The following is a 26,824-nucleotide window of genomic DNA, read 5'->3' as shown; positions in this document are numbered from 1 at the left end:
CATTTTGTGGTTGTGTTGCTTCTCTGGACAATATTGTATAGTGTGCTTAGGTTCTCTATAATATAAGCATAAACCTTCTTAATGGTATTAAGTTTTTTCTTACTCAATAAGAGATTTGAAACGTACTGTGTCAATTTACATAGGTTTTGGTCTTGATAAATAAGCTTCTATAAACTTAGAAGCTATTGCTATAGCTTGATTTATATCTCTTCAATCAAATCTTTATTCTTCGTATCTTTCAAAGAATCAATTGTTACATGCAATGGCTTGAACAATAAATTCCATTATGAGCATGTTCTTGGTATTGTTAACATTAAATCTTTGAAGTTATCTTTTAACATATATCAAAATTAATTGATAAGGACTTTATCATTCCAATCTATATCCCAAGTAAGATTTTGAAATTTTCCAACATACAAAGTAGCTGAACATGATCCTTGCCATAAAGATACAAATTTGGTCTTTGCTACCCTTTTTCAATTACTTTTTAAAAAATAATCATAAATACTTCTAAGAATAAATTTAAGGCATAGAAAAGACTTGAATCTTTTTTTATCAAAGATATAAATCAAGAAAGTATTCTAAAAATTAACTGCACCTATCAATGCAATTTGAATAAATCTATCAAGGTATTGAAAAGAATGCAACTTTAAATAGAGCTTTACTTATTGTAGAAATCCTTGAAATGTTGATCTTGTTCCATTGAACTTCTTGAGTATACTTAACTTTGCCTATTTCATAGTTGGAATAAAAAGATTTTTTAGATTTAATTGTAAGCTTGATTTATTTGCTTCTCTAAATTAGTATAGACTTTGAACTTTGTTATTGACCTCTTCTATAGGTGTCAAAATACTACCTCTATATTTGATATTAGAAATACGTGAGATTTCTACCTTTGAAGTGTTGACAAGCTTATGAAGGTTTGTAATATTTATAAATCTATTTTCACTTCTATAAAGAATAGCATCCATGTTTTTTTCTTCTTTAAAAAATTTACACAAATCTAAAAATCAAATTAGAAGAAAGTAATTTGTAACTTCTAATATCAAATGAAAGTTTCTACAAAGAGGAATATTTCACTCTCTTTAAGGAAAATAATTAGTGTAAGAAAACTAAAAGTGAGTTTAAAGGTGGGTAGTTTGCAACCTTCAAAATTCAACAATAGAAGTAGAATAATTCACTCACTTTCAATACAAAACAAGGACAATGAATTAGAACTCTTGTCAAATTATCAAGGACATGAATCTTAAAGAACTAAAAGCCTAATATACTTGTATCTCACTCAAAAAGATTAAAAAATCACTCAAAGATGGTATAATATTAAATTAAAATGGCTATTATTATAAAAAAAAAAATTAGAAAGTCTTGAAGCAAGACTAAGAACTAGAAAGGCATTGACAAGAATGAAGAAGGCTTCACCCTTGTCTCATTATATACTATCAAGTAGGAGTTACGTAAAAATATCTTATAATACCTCCAATACATGCCTAATTTGCAAGACATGTGTCTTAACTTACAAGACAAATTTTCTATATATTCACCACATTATTAACTTGTACCACAAACTACCTTCACATGCAATACATGGCTTACTTGTTGGTGAAATTTCTAACCTATCAATCAACTATAAACATGTATAAAGTCAAATACGTATTCATAAATCTTTTAAAAAGCTTTTCTATAAGATAATATCAAATCTACCTAGCATTTTTTATATAGGTAAATATGTATGTCTGTGATACTTGCCTCTGCCTTTGTTATAGTCACATCAATAGCCATCCATTGCTCGGATCACCTACATCTTCTTTCTCACACCTCCCTTCACACACTCATACTCACATGCCCTAGTTGATTTAGCATAATAAGTTTTTCATGGCCTATGCAGGTTCCTAAACAAATCTTACACTAGCTTCAACTAACAACAAATGCAAAAATATCACATGTTTCTAAATTGTTTTTAGTTTGTTAAATTTGTGAATTAGGTTATGGCTTCTCACACACAATTGCATCCACAAACTACTAATAGAAAATAATCATATCAAATACAAAATACACTACCTTCATTTCTAACATAAATAAATAAATAAATAAATAAATAAAATAAAATAAAAAACTCGTATAAAAAAAAATCAAAATAAGACTTAGTGCAGATGAAACCACAATCCAAACTCAAAATCTTGCAAAACAAGTGAAAAACGTGCACTTCAAAATCTGGTGGATTTTAATACATATGATGAAAAATGAAGCTTGAATTTAAGGTGTGGTTATAGAGTGATCATTGCAACACGACATGACATGATATGACACGATTGAAGCGGATGCAGATGTAAATGCAAAGCATGAAGATGCAAAGGAATGATACAATAGAGGAGATTTGAATTTACAAAGATCTCAAGCTTAAGTTCTACCGTATTTCAAAGCCAACAACAATAATAAACAAACTCATGATTTAATCCACTCAAACTCCATTGCCATCCTTCTTCCTTTGACATTATAGATTCCATTGGACACTCAACTTTGGAGCTTGTACTCATTGTTGCTAGAAGCATTTTACAACCTATTGATAGATGGATCACTAGAGTCAACATCACCAAGAATGTTTTTTAAGATTCAATCATTGAAAAAGACAAGATAGTTGACTTGAGAAATAGACTCTTTATTCCTACAATCAATTTTTGGCTAGATAGTTCCTACTAGAGCCCAAAATATGCAAGCAAAATCTAGGCCTTCATACTCATTGGCTTCACAAATCTTTAGACAACATGTGGTGGCATTGGTATGTGCTAAAGCACTATAGTTGTTGTGAATTGAAACTAATGTATGATTTTTGTAGGAACTTGCAATTATTATGCTAATTCAGTAAAGACGTGTGAATATGAATGTGTGAAGGAAGGTGCAAGAAGGAGAATGTAAGAGCACTAAGCAATGGACAGCTACTAGTGTGATTGTAATGGAGACAAGGACAAGAGGTTCACATGGAGCCTAGGAACTGCAAAAAAACACAAGCTTTGAGCCCAATAAAAACTATATTCTGGATATTTCGAAAAAATTCAGGAGCATGTGTGATATTTGCCCTTGAAAAAAATGCTTTCAAATCCCAGTGAACTGTATCCAAACCATGGAGTCAAATGTACAATTTCCATGCTTATCACCGCCAGTCCAATAGATCTTTGAGACCACCAAAAGCTGTCGTAGACGAGAAAGCACAACCTCAAAGCATTGCCGATCCACAAGCTGCTCCTGAACAAAAATCCCCTGCATCTCTGAGATCAGACCCATTGTGGAAATCGAAAAGAATCTAAACTAGAACATCGTAGCTGGGAGCAGGCCCGACCAATTGTGTGGCGCTGACACCTCTGAAAGTTGAGTTGGAGTTCCGATACTGGGCATCTAACAGCCAGCCATGCAGGTATACTTTACGACGGTTGAACAACATTTTGACTGGACAAGTTGCAGTACTGCATGAGAACTGAGTAGAAAGCTTCAACACGCAACTGGACTCGTTAACCACAACCACGAAGACTGGGTATAACTTGATGCACTTAAAACACCGATTTGTTCCATCAACGCCTAGATCTGGCCCTAGGCTTGGGAGTACATGACCCAAGAAGCGAACCCAACGAGGACGAAAATGCAGCAAGTAGTTCGAAAACAAGGCTGCCGGAATGCTTGATTGGACCCAAAGTTGCAAAATCTCAAATGATGGACATGTGATAGAAAACTTAAAAAATTGCGGCCTCTTTGACAAAGTTTTTGAAAACATCCAATATACGTTGGGCACTTGACAGGTGAAGTTCATGTAAATGTCGCATCATCATTTCTCCACGGCATAGTAGTCTCCAGCAAAGTAAGAGGACAAACCCTCCAGTATATCGCGATTTACGCACAGTTTGGGAAGCAAGTGGAGGTCACACTACAAAGCAGTGAGGAGAACCCTGAGTGCATCTTAGTCCTCCGAATCTGCGCCTCTCCTTTCTTCACAGGATTGAACAGCACCGCCACATGCCACCCAAGTGCTGATATAGTCTTGAACATTAGCGTTTTTACGTTTATTCCTAACAGCAAGTTCAACAAGAGGAAAAGACCAAGTTTGGAAAACATGCGAAAAAAACAGAACCGAGAGACAAACTTTATGTGCGCAACACCAGAGGTTTAACAAAATAATGAAGCCTGTTCAGTATATAGGATATTCAGGACCACACTGCCTGAGACGGCATATTCATATCAGGAAGAGGCTCCGCCTGTTTGATGGAGCATGGCATCAATCTCGTCACCATCTTCCATGTCGAGCTGCAGGGTAGAGCCGGGTCACGTTTCATAAGGAAATATACAATAAATATACGAGTAATCACTGAGCACACTACAAAAGCTGTATTGTCGAGTGTTATCGAGAACAGTTAGCTTAATTCTAAATGGAAATTCCTGAAGAACGTTGATGTCTTCAGGAATTTCAGCTGAAGAACCGTTTTAAAGGTAATGTTCTTTTTATTTCTGTTTTGGCGAATGCAAAACAAAGCTTTGAAGGGAATACCTCAGCAGGTGTCTGTTCAGCTCGAAGACGACGGCCGTCAAAGAGGAATGCAATAGAGGAAGGATCCACAGACTGGCGGTCACAGTAAGCGTTCATCAGCTTGCGCAAAGTGGCAGTGCTTTTGATCCTAAAGAACACCTCCCCTCCATCCTACAAAACACTGATTTTTCGTCAGCTCACAGAACATATTATTCTGTATATTGCATACCAACAGGCACCTTAGTTTTATCCCTTGAAAAAGCGTGCCAACCAAAGAAGACATGTGAAAAACTTCTAGGACCGCTCATGCCACAGCACACACAGGTCTACAGATTCACAAGCCTCTTAAGTCACAGACAAATGCAGTTCCCAAAGCAACCTCGCACCAACGTCCAACCACTAGTAACATCGACCATATATGCCGTGTTACCTTATATTTTGAAGTCACCTAACATTAGAACCGATACCTAAAAGAAAAGAATAGAAAAATATAAACGTGACAACAACTCCACGATGAGCTACAAAAACTGTTTCCGAATCTTTCAAACATCATCACCATTCGTTTTAACATATTTCTGTAAAAGATTAAAACACGACAAGATAGGAGACACACGCTCCACCTATGTACCGACTAAGCAAATATTTTCAGTAATCAAGATTTAATGAAGGATCATCTAGGGTTTCAAGGCGAGGAATCCAACTATAATCGACCAAAAAAAAAAAAAAAAAAAAAACAATATTAGGGGCTATGGCATGACATCACGGAAAAGGAAGGCGTGTCGATTCGAAACCATCAATATAACCAACAAAAACAACGATTGCTTCAACTTTTTCATACACATAATCAACCCTCTGCGCTACCGAAACAAACATGGCCGCGAGCATGTGATCCCACACCCCTCAAAGACACCCTCAAACAATTACCGCCCGATGCTCACTCACACCAATTTCTAAAATCCTGACACTAACTTCTCCTTTGGCTGCGGATTTCCCAGCTACTAACCTGGCCCTTGACCTTGAGATTGATGTGCTGCCCTGCTCCGTCGAGAGGTTTCTTCTCGTCCTGATGCTGCACACCCGGGTTGCTGCTGTCCTCCACCCCCGCCATCGCACCAAACCCCTTTCTACGAAAACTCTCTGAAACAGCGAGACAGGAATTGACGGCAGGAGAGGCCAAAATATGGGTAACTGAGAACAAAGAGCAGTGATGGAGATGAAGCTGAAGAAAACAGAAGCGCAATGGAGCTGGAAACAACAGCGCAGTGTGATCGAGGAAGCCCTAAGGCACTGATACACTGGGCTTTTCCTTGCGAAAGAAGCTTGGCAAAGCTCGGCCTGGTCCCTCTCTCACTAATCCCGGACCTTCGTACCTTCGCAGGTTACTAATTATTTGGATGCAATTCGGACGATGAATGACGACGTTCCATAGATGAGATTCCATAAGCCGTCGAAAAAGTTGTTCTTCGGAAGAAAGTAATCCTCCGCTACGGGATTAGGGTTTCATATAATTTCTTTAGATTTACAACAAAATATAGAAAATAATATTTTTGAATCCTATATATTCGTAAATAATTTTTTTTAGAAACTAAATTAAAATTTGGACTAACTTCTATATATTTAAAATTTTATTTGTGATATTTTTAAGTTTTTATCCTTCAATTAATATTAAGTTTCTCAACCAATGTAATTTAATTCTAAAATTTAAAATTATTAGAAATATAATACACAAATATATGTACTCATATATATCTAAGAAAATATATTTTTTATTTATTATTATAAATCTAAAATAAAATTTATATTTAAAATAACCTTTGAAATAATTATAAATATGATATACTTTAATCTTACTATTGGTCGTTTCTCTATTAGAAGAAAAAATATAAAATCACAAATAAGAGAAAATATGCTAATGTAATTATATTTGAATCTTATTGACATTGTATTAATTATTTCTAATTTATTACATTTAATTTACTTTAAAAATATACTAATGTAATAACATCACAATCATATTACAAGATAAAATAAGTCATTAGAATTTAATATTGGTATAAATAATAGAGAGCGGTTTTTAAGGTATCACTCTTATGTTATTGAGACATCACTTCCTTTTGTTGTGTAAAGCTAGCACAACATGTTTAAAAAGGAGTTACCTTCTTTTGCAATAATCAAGGTTGGTGACCATTGACATACTTGGTCATGTATCTAAACTTAGGTTCTTTAAGGTACTTGGTTGTGTACACTAACAAATATACATATACTTTGATGTTGCAAACAAAGAGCATTCAAAGCTTGAGGATTGTGCATAAGAATATAAGGTTTATATTTGTATAGTGGGACATTTTAAACTTCATGTGAGTCATTTACAAATACTAATTATTCTATTATTATTGAGTTCTCCTTTGTAAGGCTACTAGTATTATTATTTTGACAATTCTTTTTTGAATATGTTGTACCAACTTCACACACTAAGGAAATGATGTCATACAAATACAAAAGTGATGTCTTGCTAATCTTTCTATAAATAGTATTATATCATTTAGCAAACTTAAAAACATTATTTAGAAAGATGATATTGGTTTAGAGAGCTACATGAAGATTTGCAACAATAACTTTTCAACACATAAGTGATACCAATATAGTTTTAAGGATAATGGTACACTTGGTTTGATTAGAATACATTAATATAAATAATCTTTACATAAGAATTTATAAAATTATATATATATATATATATATATATATATAGATTAAATTAAAAAATAAAGCATCACTAATGTAATTATCATTATAAGATTTTATTGGTATGTTGCCTTTGATTTAATAATAAAAACTTATATATTTTTTTTATAATTTATATTTTATGTTATAATATCATATGTTTAATTTTATATTATATAATATAATTATTTTGATTTTTTGGCTGGTAATACTAATAATGAAACTGATCCATGATTTTTAATACAAATTGTTGCTACTATTCATATTTGTAATTTTAATCAAGTTTTTATTCATACAAAATTCATCCATTGTCATATGAGTGAAAAATAAAGTCTAAAATAAAATAAATAAATAAACCACAAAGGCCTTAATTCACTTTGAAAAAATAAAAATCTCATCATACTATTGATTGTGAGATTTTATCAAGTAGCTAATAAAAAGACATAATACATTAATTGGAATAATTTTTTTGTAGGAGATAAATGTAGGAGTTAGAATTGGTAGACTAGAGGTCATGAGATCAAATTTAGTAGAATCCTAGTACTTCTTATAAGTACCAATCCTAACTTTGAGAGAAAATAACAAGAAAAATCCTAACTTCTTAAAGCACTTTTGACCCTCTAGTTTCCAATGAAGAGAACAAAAGGCAGCTAGTATTTTGGAAAAAAATTCTCCTTTTGATTGTGAAATTTTAAGAATTTAATTTTAAGAGTGTAATTTCTATAAAGTTAAAATAATAATTAGACACAAAGATTTTAGAAAATTACATCTTTAAATATAAAATGTGACAAAAAACCTAATTACTTGGTTCAATGTTCAAATATTATGTTAGTGAAGAAATATATATATATATATATATATATATACATACATACATATATTCTCATTTGTATATATATATATATATATATATATATACATATATTCTCATTTGTAGATAAATAAGACTATGATTTTCATCATCTAATTTGATAAAATTTCTTGGTAAAATTATCAAGCAAAAACAACTGAAAAGTAAAAATTCTCTTTTGTTGCCTGTTGCACAAATTACACTATGTTTTCTACACACAGTTCATGATTTCACCAGAAGTATATCCAACTTGTTTCATATTAGATCTTATTGTTATGAATGATAGAAGTTAAAATGGAGAAGGTCTACCAAATAGATATTTGATAAATATTGACTTCAAAAGTTGAAGTTTTGGTATTCTTGCGCATGACTTGCCAAACAACCTTGCAAACTCATGATCCATACTGCGGAGATAGCCGATCCGCCTGGCTTCACTCTGGAGACGAAGATCAGGAGCTCGCTACACCCATGTCAGTTTCGAGTAGACTCCGAATGAAACTAGCCTGAGCCCACCTCCGACGATGATCAATGGAGCTTCCCTTTCTTCCCTTCGAGGACGAGCAGAAGATGGAAGAGATTCGAGAATCACAAACCTGAGAATAAGCGAATGTGTGATTGAGAGAAGAATCCCTCTCCTGAAGGCTGGCATTAAGAATCTGTTCTTACAAGATGATCAGGACATGCAGATTTCCCTGCAGAAGGCTCACTGCGACATAACTCTCAAGATGTACACAATCACGATGCTCTTGATCTCTGGGTGGAAATTCATTTGCCTGGTGCTCATGCCATTCCTTATCTGTCTGATGATAGTTTGAGCGTCTGTGTCCTTGGAGGAGAGACTAGCTGTAATTGCAGTATTAATCGAACACTCATGCAATTGCTATTCTTTCAATGGTTAAAAGACCACGAAGGGTAGTAAAGGTAGCGAACATGACTGTTGGCTACAAAGAAAACACTACGCCATCCCTACAGAAAAAAGATCCATTTCATCATAGCTTCTTACTGCAGACGGATTTGAGCCAAAACCGCAGCAACTCTGTTCATCGTGCACTCGATGTTAAATCCCACCCCGACCCTCTCTATGCTCATCTTACAATACAAAATCCCGTTGAATTATTCTCCTGAAACCCTAGATTTCATTAATCCTAAGTGCTTCAGCTCCGCCTGTGCTGATTCAAAGTCCACCCTCTCCAAGTCAAACTTCACAGGCTCTGGCGGTGCATCTCCCTGCCAAGAATACAAGTCATCAGAGTCTTGTCGTAAGATGATGGAGCATAACAGGTTTAGGGCTGTTCATTGTTAACCTGAAATGAAAGCCTCGGTTTCGGAAGATGTAAAGATTACCATTTCATAGCTATCATAAGGTAGTACTGTTGGATCCAATCGCCATCCGTAAGCGCCCTCCTTGTAAACAAAAACGCTGCAAAGATATGTTGAATTAAGTTAGTAGAAATCTTATTGCGAAGAAGGATAAGACAGCTTGGAGACCACAGAGACATCATCATGAAGACAACACACTACCAGTAAACCTTCATGAGTTTCTCGCATTCGAGGAGAAAAACAAATGATGACAGATTGAAAGGACAAATAAATAAATAAACCAGCAAAGAATAAATAAACTTAGAAGGCGAAAATGGGTCACTGATACCGTTTCAAACCAGCATCTTGAGCTACATGGGCAGCCCACGAAGCACGTCTTCTTGTTCTACCTGCAAGATTCAGAGTCCACATTAGAAATAAAATGACCCACACCGTGATCTTGACAGAAGTGCGAAAAACCGTCGAAGGCGAATTTGATTAATTGAAAAGTGACACCGGAAGGAAAATCATATGGTTGAAGTGAGAGCGAGACATTGACTGAACATCAATAATACACAGATATATATATATATATATATATATATACACACATATCTAGAGAGAGAGAGCGAGAGAGAGCATAAACGAAAGGAAATGACTTACAGTGGAGGATCACAATGTCGTCGGTGCCAATCTTGGGCGCATGGTATTGCTTCTCGTATGCGGCGGCATCTTTTGCCATAGCTTTTGGCCACTCCTCCACTGCGAAGCCACGACCATTCAAGTCAAACCCTCGTTGCATGACCATCGATGTTATGGGGGCCAACTTCTATGACTTAACTGAAGATTTTATTCGACAGCCCAAATCCACAGCAGGACATTTAAAAATGCTGTAGTGGTCACACATTGGAAACTAAATAGCAGGGTAAACCACATTCATACCTCGAATGTGCAGAGACCCCTTAATATGACCATAAAGAGCTCGTTCATCGTGTCTGCGCAGGTCAATCAACCACGGCGTGTGTGCTCCCACGTCCTTTTCATCTACCAAAGTCTCCTTGTTCTGGAGCAACAGAGCAACCGCATCCCTGCCGCATGGATAACAGTAATATCAGATGATGACATACAGAAATAGAAATATGTGTACAGTAAGAGTGCTATAAGAAAGATATTACTTGTAAATGTGGAGACTTTTTTATTGAATTTCTTGGAAGTCTGCGGATCAAATACCTGCTCATGAAATTCAAGCTTTCTCCATTAGGGGGAGAGCTTGCACGCAATGCCTGAATACCGCCCTTCAATATACAACATCTGCACTCCTCATCAATTCCACACGAAGAAAGGATTAATTAAATGTTCAGTAGATAATGAGCTTAACTCCACACTTTTCACGACATAGAACAATGGATCCGCAAACAAAGGCACTGTAAAAGCAACCTTTTTCTTCAACGACTAATGCAAGTGCAACGGGTATGAGCACAACAATTTAGAGACGTTGGTGTTACCCGTTGTAACCTAGGTCAGCAGCAGCTGCTGCAACGCGCTGAGCGCGCTTGCCACGAGTAGATAGAAACACCAACAAATCATCCTCCCGTCCTGGTTTTTCCGTAGAGGGAAACCTGTCCTTCCACTCAGCCGCTGAAAGTTGCAGGCAAGCTAGGACTTCGGTTTCTACATGAAGTTTTTACAGTTAGTCTCATCAGAAAGTAAGCTTCTTCATTCTGCCTGACATTTTCTATACATTCCATTTGCTGCGATCACCCGAAATAGATTTCAAACAGCTCTATTCTTCCGGAGAATTCATACCAGGAATGTTGATTACATTTTCAAAGAGCTTGGGCGTCACGCGGGCTGCGTCCGGGTGACGGACGTCAATGAGAAGGTAGGGAGTAGGGTCAAGCTCAACGAGCTTCCTCACAGCGGTGGGGCTCAAGAAAGCAAACAACGGAGGCTCCACAGGTCGATAAGGCATAATGTTCACACGTCCACTACCAAGAGCGTTATTTTGTCGACGCCGCGCTAGGACACTACGCAGCTGACGAATCCCCCAAGCGCAAAGTGCTATCTGATTGCAAGGGATGTACATTAGCCACTACTTCAAAATAAACCGCATTCAGCAGCCTCAAATCCGACACATACAAGATGCCTTCAGCCACGATTCTGGAGCGACGAACTCGTCACCACACATTATCGTCGAGCGCAGCGGTGCATTCTTTGCAACCTTAAGGTTAAGATTCATGAAAATTCGTGAATTCCAACTTCGAAGACACTTTCCCTATCATTCAACTGATTCCAATGGCCGCGGGGCTGGGTCAAATAGCTCTCAATTTCAGTGAAATTTAATGAGCAACCCATTTCTTCAAAATCCTATCTCGTGAAGGGGGAACCCTCTAGTTAGAAAACACATTTCAGACAATGCCATTGATAATCTTCGAGATGGGAGGGTGCGTGTGACGAGCGTGAAAAATCGAAGGGGGCGTGAGAGTGAAGAGGAGGAGATAACTAGGGGAGGATCCCACCTGAAGGAGAAAGCTAAGCGAGCCTCCAACGTTCTGAATTCGCAAGCCTCCTCGCTGCGGTTGCTGTTCCTTCAGAGAGGCGGGTGGCGATGGTTCATCATCCTCCCCACTAAAAAGCTCGTCAACGTCGTGCAGGAAGAGGGCGGAGGGGAGCGCGGGCAGAGGCAGTACGTCATCAGTGTTATCAGCTAGGTCTACGTCCGCCATAGCCACATAAAGAGCAGCAAACCTTTGGGAACACAGAAACTCCTTGCCAAAACTTTACCTGATCGATTGATTTTACTTAAAAGTGTAGTTCTTCAATTTCCAGCGTCCAATCTTCGCCACCCGTAAAGTCAACTCCTCCATTCTATCCTCTCGTCTAACAAATCTCAAACTATCCAACCAAAAGTGACAACAATCTCTTTAACCTCGTTAGCCTGATCCTGCCCCTGCCCAACGAGCTATAATTCCGCATGTCGAGGTTCATTTCATTCATTGGGTGATGAAAATCCTCTTAAGAATGATTCAACTTCGGCGCTCGATGGAATTGGCTCGGCAGTAATCCCACCACTTCAAAGCAAATGCATGCTGCAGATAAACCGTTAGTGAGCTAGTGCAGCTTCATAACTTTCCACTAGAGGACTCAATTTTAACCCCGAATTTCAGTCCAGTTTTTGTTTAAAGTCCTTAGAGCAAGTAAAAGATCCGTAGCACAATAGCTCGAGGTTTCTAAGCAATTTTTAAGGCTGGAAAGGCGGAATAACTCCAATCCGCTTATTTAAAAAGATTTTTTCCTCATCCTCTCCGTTGGAATTTGCCAAACCTTGAACCCTGAAACTGTACTCACTAAGAGAGGACTTGTGAACAAATTACAAAGCCTGTATCTGATGCAAACTCCGATTACACTGCATTGTAGTTTAACAGATTTAGAATACGATAACCGTGGCTGATCATTGGAAATTCGGTGATCCCACATGAAATATCTAGCGGGCGCTGTGGTCACACGTCGAATCTGCAGGCCCGAGCAATGGTGGACCTCGACGGACAAATTTGACATGCCAATTTCGCCAACCCTAGAATCTAGACCAAAACGGCCAAAGTCTTGCACGTGCATGGAGGGAATCTATCTCCCTGCTGGATTCAATTCGAACCATGCGAATTGAAAGTTCCCACTTGAAGTTAAGAGCCCAGATGTCAGGAGGACCCGCAGTTCATGCATCTGCCATCTGGCCGTTTGTACGAGAAACTTGCCATCAGTCTTTGTTGTATGTTTGGACCGTCAGCTTGGGAGGTGCAGCAAAGAAGGGAATTGTCTGTCGACGTTTTCGCACACCGACAGATATCCTTATCGTATCAATTCAACGAAAAAATATGGTTCTGAGGGCGTGTTGATTGATCTAGACAGGCAATGGTCGAGGCTGCTAAGAAGTGCTGTGATGGCAAAACCATGTAACACACATTTTTCCTGTGCTGAACGGTTCTTTGAGGATGAGGGTCACAACACCCACACAGGAAGTCTCCGAGATCACTGTCCTTTCAATAAGTTTAGAGGTATTTTTTTATGTGTGGATGCGTGCAACACAACGCAGACACACACTCAACTCTAGAAATAGCCACTACATGGTCCTAGAAATGATGGTTGTTTCCTAGTTGGACACACCCTAAAATTCCTCGCTGCATAACCCGCAAGCTTGTAAGGAGTGTTTCTTTAACAGGAGGTTTTTACAAGGAAATTGAATCTCCTGCGTCTAAGCGCAGAATCATGTGTCTCAAGTCAACAGATATTAGTGAGATATAACCTAATTTGATGAGAATGTGTGCAATCTACAATCAAGCTGAGGCAGGAATTGAAGTGATTTTTTTTCAGCGCATGAATTTGGGTACATTGGAAGTTGCATTTTATTGGATGCGGTCAATCTCAATCTTGTGCAAAACGACCAATGGTTCCTCCCAAACATCGAAGAGATACAAAACATACGACAAGAAGCAAACGAAGGAGAAACGTCCACTAGACATAAAAGGTGCTTTACAGAGGGTCTCATAAAGTTTTTGGTTCGCGATGTCGTGACTTTTGTTCGGCATAAAAAGTGCCTGCCCTGACCATGGTTTTTCTACAACCAATCGAAGGAATGACTTGCGAGGAACACGTCATCGATGATAACCTAAGAAGCTAATAAAAAACAAAGGCTACCAGTCATGGAAGCTTCCAAGTTCAGATTGAACTTAAACTAAGCATGCAATTGGGAAGCACGAAAAAGGATGCTCCTCTTCAACAGGATTGGAAAACGTCAATCACGACACTCAACTTTCTAATAGGAAGCTTGGAGCCTTCAAAATTTTATCCATTTACATTGCGTTCCGAGTCGCGCCTGATTCGACCACATTTACTGTATGCATTTTCGTGCTGACCATTTGAAGCCAGCCGCATGGGAACACTGCCGCGAAAAATGGAGTCAACAGCAGAATGTTACGGTCGCCTCGACATCCGAGAGATTAATTGCATGGAGCCTAGACTGTAGAAACTAGTGAAGTGGAACAACGATTTCGCGGATGGGTTCACCTAGACGTGGGCCGATACGTTAGTATTCCATGCTCCTGCCCACTTGTGAGCATGGAAAATGACGCACTGTTCTCGCCGCATACGCAACAACAGCAACCCCACCAATCAGCTCGCATCGACCCTATGTCTCCATGGCAATGTCGCAGCAGCGTGACAGGCGAGCTCGTGTTTTATTTAGTAAGAAACTGCTAATCAATGCGGAGATCCAAATTTAGGGACGTATCTCCGAGTTGTGGGAGTCCACGGGCAAGTAGAGAATTTTCCGCAGCAGTGTTGAAATATCTTCACGTAATAAGGGCCTCGACGTCATCCTCATCCTGTCCATTCAACTGGAGTTTCCGGCACGTGGCTCAAGAGTTGCAGATCATGTTGCTTCAATGTCCTCTGATTGATGCAATTGCTCGTCATGTGAAGGCATCCTCAACCCTGCAAGCAGAACAGTGCGTTCACCGCCAAATATCTGAACAGTGCAGTACCCAGATCCTCCATCGCATGCCTACGCTTGCAACTGTTCATGGGTCATGCCCCTCACTCATGTTGAAGCGAACGAGAAGCTTTTCTGAATAATTATGGTGCATGAGATTAAACGAAACAAACTAAATGGATGCGCACAAGGAAAAGAAGAGGGCACAAATCTGATGCTGAATGACCATGGACTTGGACGGACAATACGAGGGCATTAACAACAAGGTTTCATCACGCTTGTCTGTCACAGATTGATAGACAGGCTGGTCGAATAAAATATCATAGGCACGTGTTCTATTTTAGTGCAGTGTTTCTCTGACAAATCATGTTCAGTCAACTGGATCATTCCAACCCCCTCCTGAGGTGGCAAGGGGATAAAGACGCAGCAGAATTTTTATTGCGGATAATGACGAGAGAGGAAGTGGAAGCTACAATTTAATCGCAGCAGGTTTTTAGGCAAACGGGATGAGTCATCCATTCAGCGAGCAATCGCTTCGTGAGTGGAGTTTCACGAGACGGCAGCTCTACCCCAAGCACCTTGGCCAGCATTTCACCTATTCTTTATCCGTTGGCAACGACGATCACATTCGTCGCAACTTGCACCACTGACATGGTGAACATGATACGAATCCTGTTTTCGTCAGCTGCTTCAAACAATTACCTACATCACAAGATCTTGAAGAAGCCGAAGAATCCTCAAAACCAATCCTCTCAGGGAGCTGAAGTTAACTTCGACAAGAATCCGTCCTAAACAGCCCAGTTGCTGTCGGAATAATCTTTCCTCAGTACAAGCTCATCTCCTCAGAAGGTGTGCGACCTCGCCAAGTAGTGGACACAGGTATGCCGACACACACAGATCCTCGAGGAAGAATCAGAAACAAATCGGCATCAAGGTTAACAGTTCAAACGCACTACAGTGATGTAAGGTTCGCAAAAATCAACATAAAACATCCAAAATGTTTCGCACCCAAAGTAGAGGGTTCCAAAGTTGCCGTCTAAAACCAGGGAATCGCAACTATTTCACAATTTGTGAAATATGTGAAAATGTGACCATGTGAAGCAAATGATTTAAATTTTATGAACAAACACTACGGAGTAATCAAATTGTTCAATTTAAATTGCCAAAGATCTTCAAGTGAATTGGTTTGATGTGTGAAGCTCATTAAGCAATCCCAGTTGCTAGTTACAACTGATCACCATTTAACAACTCAGGAGATATTATCGAAGGAAACTCCTTCACCTACAACAAATCTCGGACATAAACCCCCATCCCCGTGCATGGCGCTGGTGCCACAAAGGGGTGCCAAGTTATCACTTTCCACATTCTCATAACCTCGAATATCCTTTCACTTCCTCGACGGGTTTTCTGTGTACGCCCTCCAGGACCTGACTTTGCTCGCTCCATTCACCGAAACTCTGAACCCAAACCCTAAAACCCTAAAACCCCAGATTCTCAATCCTTGCAGTGCTGCACTGCTCAGATACTCTACAGACCTTGCCAAACTAAGATCCGAAGTGTAAGCTGGCAGCTCTAACGTAGACATGACCTAAGACTCTTATGGAAGCATGCAAGCCATGCAGAGGGTTCTTCTCAGCAATGTAGGGATATGTGATTACTATGGCGATATCAGTAGGTGATCGATGAATAACACACTGGCAAGGCGTAAACACGGAACCCATCACCCCACCGAGCTCCATTTCCTTGTCCGAGCGAGCTGACGTCCAGGTTTTGCCACAAACACGTGTGCATTTCCCAAAATTGTGTTCTTTCCATGGTTTCTTGTTGGTGAAATGTTAATTTAAGACCGCCCAATACCATCTACGGTGCTTAAATCAGCGAATGGCAGAAACTCGCTAATCGAAGAGCTACCACGCTGGAGCACACTCTGTCAACCTTGAACCCCACCGTTGGCCACTAGGAGTTGTGTGCCCATCTGCCTGATTGACGCGTAACGCGTCATTCAAATATGGAGTATGATGTAAGCGTCCGACACATATGGCCATCGCTATCGTCACTCTTAATTTTATCCAAATTACGAACATACTGAGTTGTACTCCAGAGGCCATCTGCAGAAGATTATGAGTATTTCATACTGACAAGCCGAAGGATGACTTCCGCTTCCAACTGCAGTCCCCTGACAAGCTCTTCAGCCACTTGAAGGAAACGACACAGCTTTCAACATGGCCAACTCTCCAAGGTCAATCTGGTCTAGGTTCCATTCACAATTAGATTAAGACCTCGGGTGGATAGGAATCTGCGCCTCAAGCTTGCACGAAAAGGCGGTGACCGAAACACTAAGGGTCCATTACAACCTTAGCCATGGCAGGAGCCAGCACAAGAGACAGAATTGAACAGCCTGCGCAGTTTTAGACAGGGATGGCGAAGAGAAGGGATCGGGAGAGATAGCCAGCCCATTATGAAAGCAGAAAGATCCGTTTATTTAAGGACAAGTGCGCACCGCACCCAAATGCACATCTGAATCGCTCGGGTATACATCTTTCACTACACATCAGCAGTTTCAAACAGCGAATTAATAGCTTAGTGAGAGACCAGCAGAAGTTGAGGGTTGAAACCGATCATCTAATTTGAAAGGTGCAACAGAAGCTCCCAATCACTGCCTGGATGAGGAAGAAGAAAACAGATCGAGATACAGACTCATGGGCTCAGTATCGGGTCATCCTCTTTGACAACTTTGGTCTCTAGATTATAAAATAATGGGAAGGTACAGGTCCCGGAAGAATATATTAACAAAAGGGACTTGTTTCTTCGATCTGGAGAACATTTTTCACTCCTGCATCACAAACATCAAACCCCCAAACATACATACTACCCGCGGTTCCGTCTTCCAATCTGAAAACTTCAGACGGAACAGACATAGCACTGTGCTCGCCTTGGTGGCTCCAGTGAATCCCTACCCGGCATGTAAAAGCTGCAATCTCATCCATTATTTGGGCACCATCACAAACGAGCGACACGTCGCCTGCAAGTCGGAGAGACGCAGGCGAGTCTTCATGATCCGCGCCACTGCCCACTGTGGACGCTAGCCAGGAGAGTTTGGGTTGCCCTACCAACCTCTTGTAAGCAGTATTCACCCACTTGACACGAAACTTTAAATCTGTGACAACATAAGGCATATCCCCTTTGTCTAGACGTTCTTGAACATCCTGGAATGTCTCCGTCAGAGGAACAGAATGCCGGTCGAACGAGACGATAGTTTGCACGGTGATGGTTGACCCGACAGCTCTCACAGGCTGTGGAGCAATTACTTTGGCTTGAACCTCCGAGATACTGGATGACCCGTGAGTACCTCCTTCCGGTAGAATGAATTTCTTTAAAAAGCCCCATAGAATTGCTTTGCACTTGGGAGCTGGAAATGGCGGCTGAAATGTCAGGACAGATAGCTTTGTGGGAATTCCCAATGGGTCTATGTGTGGTCCAATTGCCTGACGCAACAAGAGAAAAATTAGAGAAGCCCTGATGCAAGATCATAGAAAAGAAAATACCATTCACTGAAAGCCTCATTTAATTACCAATGGGTGGAAACACTTTCAACAATAGACTAAACCTCTAAGTTAGGTCAAGAATATGTTCAGACACCAGGAAGTGACATCCAAAGGGACATGGACTCGAGTGGATGAGCACACCTGCGTTCGGCTGCTGCTATTCCTTTCATTGGACAATCTCTTGAACGCCGAGTTCACCCACAAGACCCTCTCCCCTTCGTCAGTGAGCATTACTGCCTCGGAGGATCCGCCGTGCCGCTGCTCCAAGTAATGTGTGTCCACCACTCGCATTCCACCATCTCCTTGAGATGATTCTACCGCCCGGTCCAGAAGCATCCGAGCTACTGGGGAGGCAAATCTCTTGGGAGGGCTCACTCTTAGGCTCGTGTTCGTGTCTTCCTCCGACCACCGTCCTTTGCTCGACATGGTCAGACTAGTGTTCAAATCACTGCTCGTGGTTGCTTCCTTCCCGGAAGACCATCGAATGTCCGAGCGTAGAAGAGAGAGGGTCGAACTCGAAGATGTTGAGCGTGTGTTCACACATGAGGGGGTATCTGGAAGAAGGGATAGGGTTACGATGTTCGATTTCTGGTTTTCCGCAACATGCTCAGCCGAGCATACTTCGCTGTCTGCACCGAAGCTGGTGGAATGGGAAGGACAACGAAAGAAGGGCTCCCTTCCCCCACAAGTGTTGGGAAAATCTGCAGAAAACAGCGATGCTAAGTTGCCCTCGGCATATCCTTCGCGAGCATCCGCCGCCCGCCCCATAAATCTCAAATCCTTCTCAAATGTCACAGGGCGAGAGGTACCGATGTTGAAGCTCAAACCCTCTCTACCATACCTCGAGGTGGTGCAATTTAGGTTGTTGAAGTTCGTAGTCTGTTCGTAATAAGAATCTCGGGGTGGAGATTTCGCAGACAAAGACAACGACACCGAGACTCCGCCCTGAGGATGATCGAAGCTTTCCTTGAAACGTTGCATTCCTCCAGGACCGAACACGGGCGCAACCCGATCACTAAAAATGGGGGTGAGATTGAAGCTCGGAGTCTGGAATTCCACGTTTCCATCTGCACCTCCAAACTTCCTTGTCATTGATCCCGAACTCGTTCCGTGGCTTCGGGCTTTTTTTGCCGTGCGAGGAGACTTCGAGGTGTCCGGTGGGCGCTTGCCTCTCCGCTTGCCAGTCGATTTGCTTTTGTCGGCCGATAGCGAGGATAGCGAATGAGAATCAGCTTGATCAGTACCTTCGGACTTGGGCGTAGGTTTTGGCGCTATGGGTCGATACCTCGACATTATGTGGTTAGTCTTAGAGGGAAACATGGGGATGCCCGGTTGTATTACCAGCGTGCACCCTCCTTGATCTGCCGGTACCAGTCCTCGTGTTTCATCGAAAAACAAACAAACAACTGTCTCCCTTCATGATAACATATGATACAGGAATGATCTTCGCTCGCTAACAAGCGAGCAACGCACAATGTTGAAGTATCGACAGATTTCAAACGCAGAGATCTTGCAGAAAGCTACCACAGCGGCCACTACCCAATTGCTCAGCCTCCTATGCCTACACTTGCGCAATTACTACAGTCCGCATTTGACCCACATCTCAAGAACGCTCATAAGCACATCCCGATGACACTAAACACCAGGAGCACCCGAACTCATCCGCCCACCCCTTAGAGTCCGTGTCGCAACCTCCAACCTTTCCACCACGGCACATCGTGCACGCCCGAAACAGTCATAAAAACACAACCCCGCCCACTGCGTCGCCCGAAGCTTCCACCTCCCGCCTCCCGCACCAGCACCACCTCCCCCCAGGATACTAACCACACCCGTCTACACCATTTGTCCATAAAAAGCCACAAATGTCCACCCCTCTCACCTCTCTAAATATTCACACACAGCTCCCACAGACACTATCCGCAGGCTCACAGAGTGCCTCCACAACAAGCCCACTCGACGAGAGCGCACAGACGAGCAGGTGGCGCAATATGAATACCCTTAGAACTAGGCACTCCTTTCCCTACCACCCCACGAAACCCTTACAAATCCGAAGATTCCATTTCTGTCGATGAGCTCTCTCTACCAGGACGCGCAAAAGCACGGGACATGACGAGACGAGAGGAAATGGGTTAGAGAAAGGACAGCAGCAGCAGGCAAGGAATTAAAACCTAGCCTACTAAACCCAAACCATTCACCATCATCACCATCGTCATGGAAACCCCTACATACGCTCGTCATTCGCGCTCGCAAGTTGAAATTTTCTGGTGTATATCATAGGCGTATTAGGACCGTATGTGGGAGGTACAATGGCGGAGCAAGAGGAGATCTCGTGGGTTACGTGGGCCAATTGCGGCTGCGACGCACAGTTGGAGCCTGGCAGAATGCCGGAAATTAATTCGGTAAATGAACTGGATGGCTGCCGTGGTACACCCACGTTGCCTGCGCCTATCGTTGCCCCTGATGCTACCGAGACTTGTTGCTAATCTAGCGTTGTTTCGAAGCTTTTAATCCTTTCTGCCCGCCCTTTCTGCGTCTCTCTTCCTGTCCTGTCTAGTTCCTACTTACTGTGTTTCCCATCCCCCGCTCACACACACACTCACTCTCTCTCTCTCTCATACAGGAGCGTCTCATGACAATCATATAGAACTCATAGGGTAATGGACTCTGTGTGACCGAGTGAGGAAGCGAGGATTATGGTTTTTGAACTCTGGATTGGCATCTGAGATCGTTTGTGGCGATGCCAGTGGGGCGAGAGAGGCGTGGGATGGATCGAAGCGTTCGATTCATCCACGTAATCTTGGCCCTTGAAGGTGAACTGCGTTGAGGTGGCGTTTATCTAGGGCACTATTTAATCTAAACGCCACTGAGATTTCAAGCGGGTTAGTTTTGGCTTTAATTAGGAATCTGGATGAAGCGGAAGGAGGTCTCAGCGGAAGCTACTTTGCGTTGCGTCATGATTGGAAAATTATACAAGTGTGAGTAACTGTCTGATGAACAGTGCTTCGAAGTCGTGTTGTCCAGTTCGTGGGTTCCAGAGCCGAGGATGCGAGGTTGTCTTTGATTAAGAGGATTAGACAATTAGGTCTTTCACGCGAATTGAACTTAACCTCAGTGAAGACTTTGGTGGAAGTTTTTTTGGAGTTGTGGGCTTCACAGAGGCAGGGTCTTTAGGAAAGTGATTTGAATTTGAAACTAGGGGAGTACATTGAGTTTTGATTGTTTCGTGGGCCCTGGACTTGTCGCTGTTGAATCGTTCAGATTTTTCGTCAATGTAGGAGTGGATTGCGTCATTGATCAGCCTGTTCTTGATAAGCCTAATTTCTGAGGAATGTTTCTTGCAGAGGGGTTTGACGCATTGTTTATCGTGGGTCTCTCATGTTTCAAGCATTCGCAAGCATTTTGGGTCTGGTTGCAAAACTTGGAGGAGTATGGATGGAATGTCTTTGTACATTCAAGGTGAAAGCCACCTCTCTTTTAGCTGGCTTCGTCACATACTGGTTTTAGCTAATCGGGCCTCTGTAGTTTGTCAATTTCCCAAGTTGTCTCAACAATGCCGGTTGTTTAACAGTTTTCATCTCTTCTCGATGATAAGTTTCCGTACTTGGCTGCAGAAAATGTCGCATCACTGAGTCTTTTGGGGAAATATTAAGTGTAAACTAGCCATGTGTGGGCATTGAATGTCAACCGTTTGTTGACTTACCTGTGGACCCCGTATCATGAATGAATAGAGACTTCCGAGCTGTTTCAATTGAAATCATAGGGCTTATAGTGTTGAGCTCAACGTATTTTCTGTCAGGTTAGGATTTTCGTCACAACTGACCTTGCTATTTGAGATCAGTAAGTGTAACCTGAGCACCCATGGAGACTGCAACCAGCGGTGAGGAGATAATGTGCCGAATCTTGCAGCTGGGGAAAGGTACATTATAATATGAAATACATCCAGAAGAATATTATGAGCGAGTTGCAACTGGAATAATTGCATGGCTTGTGTAGCATGTATGTGGGCTTCATTTTCCAGTCCGATTTCAATCTGCGTGTCCAGTACATGTCAAGCTTTGGTGATTGTACCAGTACCCTGTTGAGAAACTCATGCTCATAAGCATTTTTGGTAAATAGGGGGGGAGGGGGAAGCTGATATTTTTTGCTTCTCAATAGGTGGGTCGTTTCCTAAGTTTACAGTCAACATTACCATTATTTTGATACCTTTAGATTCAACACACACTTATATATATATAATTAAATAATAAATCAATTTTTATGTAACATCATTGAATATGGTCTTGCTCTGGTACATGTGATGGAGAGTTGTAGTGATGATATTGGATTAGAAGTGGAGTGTTTTGGTGAGTCTTACCTCACTATTTAGTCTTGTTTATTGAGGGAAACAATTTTATGACAATTACCTACACTTTGCACATATATTGGCACCACAATATTTCTTTTAGAATAGTTAAGATTTGGTTGCTTACTTGTACATTGAGATTTGTCACAATTACAACAATATGCCAAGGTATCTTAATGGCAAAGACATGAATTTCGAAGAAAAAAAATCCTCAATACACTCTTTTATCATTGAAGAGAATTAAAAAGTCACTCAAAAAGTGATGCAATATTAACTAGAATGGCTATTGCCAAAAATAAGAAGACTGGAAAGTCTTGAAACAAGACTAAGACTAGAAAGGCGTTCACAAGAGTGAAGAAGGCTTCACTCTTGCCTCCATATATACTATCTAACTAAAAATTACGTTGCGATGTCTTATAGGACCTCCAACATGTGTTGACTTTGTTAGCCACATGTCTTATCTTGCAAAGCAAGTTATCTATGTATGCGCCATGTAATTGACTTGTTCTACAAGCTACTACACGGAGATAACTTGTTTTCCAAGCTATTAATACATAGTTAGCTTTTTGGCCAAGTTTCTATCCTTTTAATACATCTAAAATCAAAACCGAGTCTATGAAGCTTCTACGAAGCTATTCTAAAAGACTTTATGAAATTATTCTATATTTACTTACTTCTACTTGATCATATAAGTTACTATTGATATAAATGTATATATCTGTGACATTACCCCTTCTTCTATGAACGAGTTCCACGAAGAGCGCTCTTCATATGTTGAGGAAGTCCAAGATGCGGCAAATTGTATTTGCTACATACTCCGATCTTTACTCTCTTCGAAGATGGTTGATAGGTCCTCTCAACCATCTATAGTGTCCCATACCAAGGCGAGAAGACCACCTTGTTATTTGGTAATTGTTGAAGCCTTCATAACTTCCTTCAAATAAAATATTTAGAATACTGTCAATAATTGTTCCTACCTCTAATAAAATCACTAAATATTGGGAGTACCAAACATGTTTTATCTCGCCATCTATTCGAGGAAGGACATGTCATTCTTCAAGATCTTCATCTTGATTCCATCATCTTGAAGGTTGTGACAATCGCAATGTCTCATCTGATAAGTCTGCAAATGAAAGCTCTTGAGTTGAATCTGTTGGTTGTTGGTGTTCCATCTTATCACAAATACACAGAAGCTTTAATGAAAGATAGAAGGTAGAATATTATTTTTCTTTGATCTTGTTTCTTTTATAAGAAAAATTTGCTATTCTTCATCTTAGTTTTAATGGATGTCGTTGATGAAAGACTTCAACTTTCTTTGCTACATTTGCAAGATTCTTTGATGGCTTCCATGTACGTTCACTAATATCATATCTGCACCAATGAAAAAGATATTCCAATCTATTTTGGCTCTACCTTGAGTCTAAGACTTCTTCCACCTCAAACTTTTGGTTATTATCCACTTCTATAGCATGAGGTGGCATTTTTCTTCTTTCCAAGATATTCATTGTCTTATACGACTCCAGAAGAGACATATGAAATATAGGGTGGATCTACATAGACTCCAGTAGATGTAATTGATAAGCAACATGATTGATTTGTTCACAAATAAAAAAAGGTCTCAGCTTATAATAATCTAATTTATCACAAGGACGAGTAGTCTTGATATTATAAGAAAATAACCATACCTTGTCATCTATATTATATTATGGTTGCTCCTTGCAATAGGCATCCGAGTTGGTCTTTTGTCATTCTTGAACTTCCTTTAACTGTATTTTTATTATTGTATGTAGCTATGACAAGCGATTTGTTAAATCTTCCGTTGCATGATGATCAACTTTTGAAGAGTCAAAAGTATCAAGACGTGGATGATAATTATAATTGGCAAAGAAAGGTGTTTATTGAGCGGAAGAATGTACCAAATTATTATATACAAACTCTGCCAATGGTAAAAGAGTTGTCTAATCATCTTGATGATAATTGATGGTAAATCTCAAATATTGCTCCAAAACTTCATTTATCCATTCTATTTGTCCATCAATTTGAAGATAAAAATCTAAAGAAAGCTTTATATCTACCTTTAAAATCTTAAAGAGGATTCTCCAAAATCTTCATACAAATTCAGTCCCTCTATCCGATATAATATCCTTTGGCTATCCATGATAGTGATAAATATTGTCAATGAAAAGCTTAGCTGTTTCTTCACCTATGATAGATTTTGTACATGGTACAAAATATGCCATCTTAGTAAAAAGATCTACTATCACGAATATAGAGTCATAAGAATTTGAGATTAGAAGATCCATGATGGAATCCATAGAAACAGAAGATCATAGTTTTTCTAGAATGGATAACGGTTGAAGAAGTCCGTAAGGTCGATGACAAGGAGTTTTTGATCTTGAGCAAACATCACAAGATTGTACAAAATCTTTGACTGCCTTCCACATTTGCGACCACCCAAAATCCCTGGATATTAATTCCAAAGTTTTATTGTACCCAAAATGTCTTGCTACTGGAAAGTCATGACGAGCTTGAAGAACATATATTTGAGCTTCATCTTTTGGAACATATAGGCATCCTTTGAAATATAATAGATTATTCTTGAATTCAAACTTGGAAGTATTATAGGACTTAGAGGAAGTATCCTTGATATCTTGAACAAGAGAATTAGAGAACATGCTTGATTGAATTTTCTTCACAAATGTTGAATCAATAGTTAATGTTGATTTTATAGCTCGAAGATGAAAATACTTGGGCTTCAAGAGAATTGATCTTTGTTAATCAAAAGATGCATCTCCTTTTTTTGGTACAAAATAAGAACATCTAGAAAGAGCATCTGATAGACCTTGTTGTTTTTAGGATCGATAAGTGATCTTAAAATTGAATCTAGATAAAGACATGCTCCAATGGGCTTGGGGTTGATTCAAGACATATGTTGACATGAAGTACTCGAGGTTTTTATGGTCTATATATATAATAACTGGACTTGAGGTGCTTTCTAGCTAATGATCCCATTCTTGAAATGAATCCACGATTGCAAGGAGCTCTTTGTCATGGATTTCATGATTAATCTCGACTGCTAAAAATTTCCTCAAATGGAAAGCTATTGGATGGAGTTTGTCATTTGTTCCCATTTGTAACAACACGACACCTATAGTAAAATTTGATGCATCTGTTTCTATAAAAAATGCCTTGGAGAAGTCAATGCAATATAAGATTGGTACAAAAATAAATTCCTTCTTTAAAGCATCAAATGATACTTCTGCTTCTTTATTCTACTTAAGTTTGTCTTTATAAGTCAAATGTGTAAGTGGAGCTGCAACTTGAAAAAAACTCTTAATGAAGATTTGATATTAATTAGCAAAGCCTAAAAAGCATTATACATCTCATATTGTTCTTCGAAACTTCTAATCTATGATAGTTTGAACCTTCTTGGGATCCATCATAAGGCCTTCGTTAGAAATGATGTACCCTAAAAAATCAACTTGAATAGTGTCAAATACACACTTCTCTAACTTGGCATATAATCTTGCATCTTTAAGTTTTTGTAATATGCGATAAACATAAAGCTCATGTTTTTCTGTGTTCTTGGAGTAGATTAGAATGTCATCTAAATAGCAAACAATAAAATCATCAAAAAACTCACAAAAAACATTATTCATAAGATATTGAAAAGTGGCCAATGCATTTGTGAGTCCAAAAGGCATGACATTATATTCAAAATGTCCATATCTAGTTTGAAAAACAATCTTCTATTCATCTACTTCTTTGATACAAATTAAGTTGTATGCTCCTCGTAGATCTATTTTGGTATAGATCTTTGTTTGATTGAGTTGATTAAGAAGTCCTGAAATCAAAGGCAAAGGATACCTATTTTTGATGGTGATCTTGTTGAATCCTCGATAATCCACATATATTTGTAGATATTCATCTTTCTTCTTTACAAATAAGATAAGAGTTCCGACTGGAGATTTAGAATGGCATATGAAGTTCTTTGCCAAATTCTCATCAATGTACTCCTTTAATGCAGCTAATATATTCTGTGATAAGCTATAGATTGGTCTGAATGGTG

General features: G+C 39.8%; 3 protein-coding genes across 4 annotated transcripts; all 3 read right to left on the bottom strand.

Moving 5' to 3' along the window:
- Positions 1–3,716: 3,716 nt before the first annotated feature.
- LOC112288747 (small ubiquitin-related modifier 1) lies at positions 3,717–5,761 on the bottom strand. Its single transcript, XM_024533276.3, has 3 exons — positions 5,514–5,761; positions 4,532–4,681; positions 3,717–4,290 (listed from the first exon to the last, which is right to left on the bottom strand). The coding sequence occupies exons 1-3, from the start codon at positions 5,616–5,618 to the stop codon at positions 4,225–4,227; spliced, it is 321 nt and encodes a 106-aa protein (XP_024389044.1). The 5' UTR covers positions 5,619–5,761; the 3' UTR covers positions 3,717–4,224.
- A 3,172-nt stretch (positions 5,762–8,933) lies between these two features.
- On the bottom strand, positions 8,934–12,160 carry LOC112288746 (uncharacterized). Of its 2 annotated transcripts, none has more exons than XM_024533274.3 (9): positions 11,903–12,160; positions 11,190–11,448; positions 10,889–11,054; positions 10,614–10,694; positions 10,326–10,471; positions 10,047–10,145; positions 9,733–9,793; positions 9,429–9,504; positions 8,934–9,311 (listed from the first exon to the last, which is right to left on the bottom strand). In XM_024533274.3, the coding sequence occupies exons 1-9, from the start codon at positions 12,107–12,109 to the stop codon at positions 9,198–9,200; spliced, it is 1,209 nt and encodes a 402-aa protein (XP_024389042.1). In that variant the 5' UTR covers positions 12,110–12,160; the 3' UTR covers positions 8,934–9,197. The 2 variants fall into 2 exon arrangements, with proteins under 2 accessions (XP_024389042.1, XP_024389043.1); XM_024533275.3 differs by having other exon boundaries at positions 11,190–11,444.
- A 5,164-nt stretch (positions 12,161–17,324) lies between these two features.
- On the bottom strand, positions 17,325–21,373 carry LOC112288745 (uncharacterized). The gene is made up of 2 exons (XM_024533272.3): positions 18,555–21,373; positions 17,325–18,353 (listed from the first exon to the last, which is right to left on the bottom strand). Exons 1-2 carry the CDS (start codon positions 19,731–19,733, stop codon positions 17,655–17,657), a joined length of 1,878 nt encoding a protein of 625 aa, XP_024389040.1. The 5' UTR covers positions 19,734–21,373; the 3' UTR covers positions 17,325–17,654.
- Positions 21,374–26,824: the final 5,451 nt, after the last annotated feature.

Source organism: Physcomitrium patens, chromosome 11, assembly GCF_059467195.1.
Source record: "Physcomitrium patens ecotype Gransden chromosome 11, ASM5946719v1, whole genome shotgun sequence".
NCBI lineage: Eukaryota > Viridiplantae > Streptophyta > Bryopsida > Funariales > Funariaceae > Physcomitrium > Physcomitrium patens.
Note: the sequence above shows the minus strand (reverse complement) of the source record. Positions and strands in the feature narration are given on the sequence as shown.

What these genes read in the sequence shown, in the direction of transcription:
- LOC112288747 (XM_024533276.3), bottom strand. Translation starts at nt 5,618, where the DNA reads ATGGCGGGGGTGGAGGACAGCAGCAACCCGGGTGTGCAGCATCAGGAC. An exon ending in ATCTCAAGGTCAAGGGCCAG is followed by an intron (nt 4,682 to 5,513) that starts GTTAGTAGCTGG and finishes AGTGTTTTGTAG; the next exon opens with GATGGAGGGGAGGTGTTCTT. An exon ending in CTGAACAGACACCTGCTGAG is followed by an intron (nt 4,291 to 4,531) that starts GTATTCCCTTCA and finishes TCTACCCTGCAG; the next exon opens with CTCGACATGGAAGATGGTGA.
- LOC112288746 (XM_024533274.3), bottom strand. Translation starts at nt 12,109, where the DNA reads ATGGCGGACGTAGACCTAGCTGATAACACTGATGACGTACTGCCTCTG. An exon ending in GCTGACCTAGGTTACAACGG is followed by an intron (nt 10,695 to 10,888) that starts GTAACACCAACG and finishes TGAGGAGTGCAG; the next exon opens with ATGTTGTATATTGAAGGGCG. An exon ending in GGGGTCTCTGCACATTCGAG is followed by an intron (nt 10,146 to 10,325) that starts GTATGAATGTGG and finishes GTGGCTTCGCAG; the next exon opens with TGGAGGAGTGGCCAAAAGCT.
- LOC112288745 (XM_024533272.3), bottom strand. Translation starts at nt 19,733, where the DNA reads ATGTTTCCCTCTAAGACTAACCACATAATGTCGAGGTATCGACCCATA. An exon ending in ATAGCAGCAGCCGAACGCAG is followed by an intron (nt 18,354 to 18,554) that starts GTGTGCTCATCC and finishes TTGTTGCGTCAG; the next exon opens with GCAATTGGACCACACATAGA.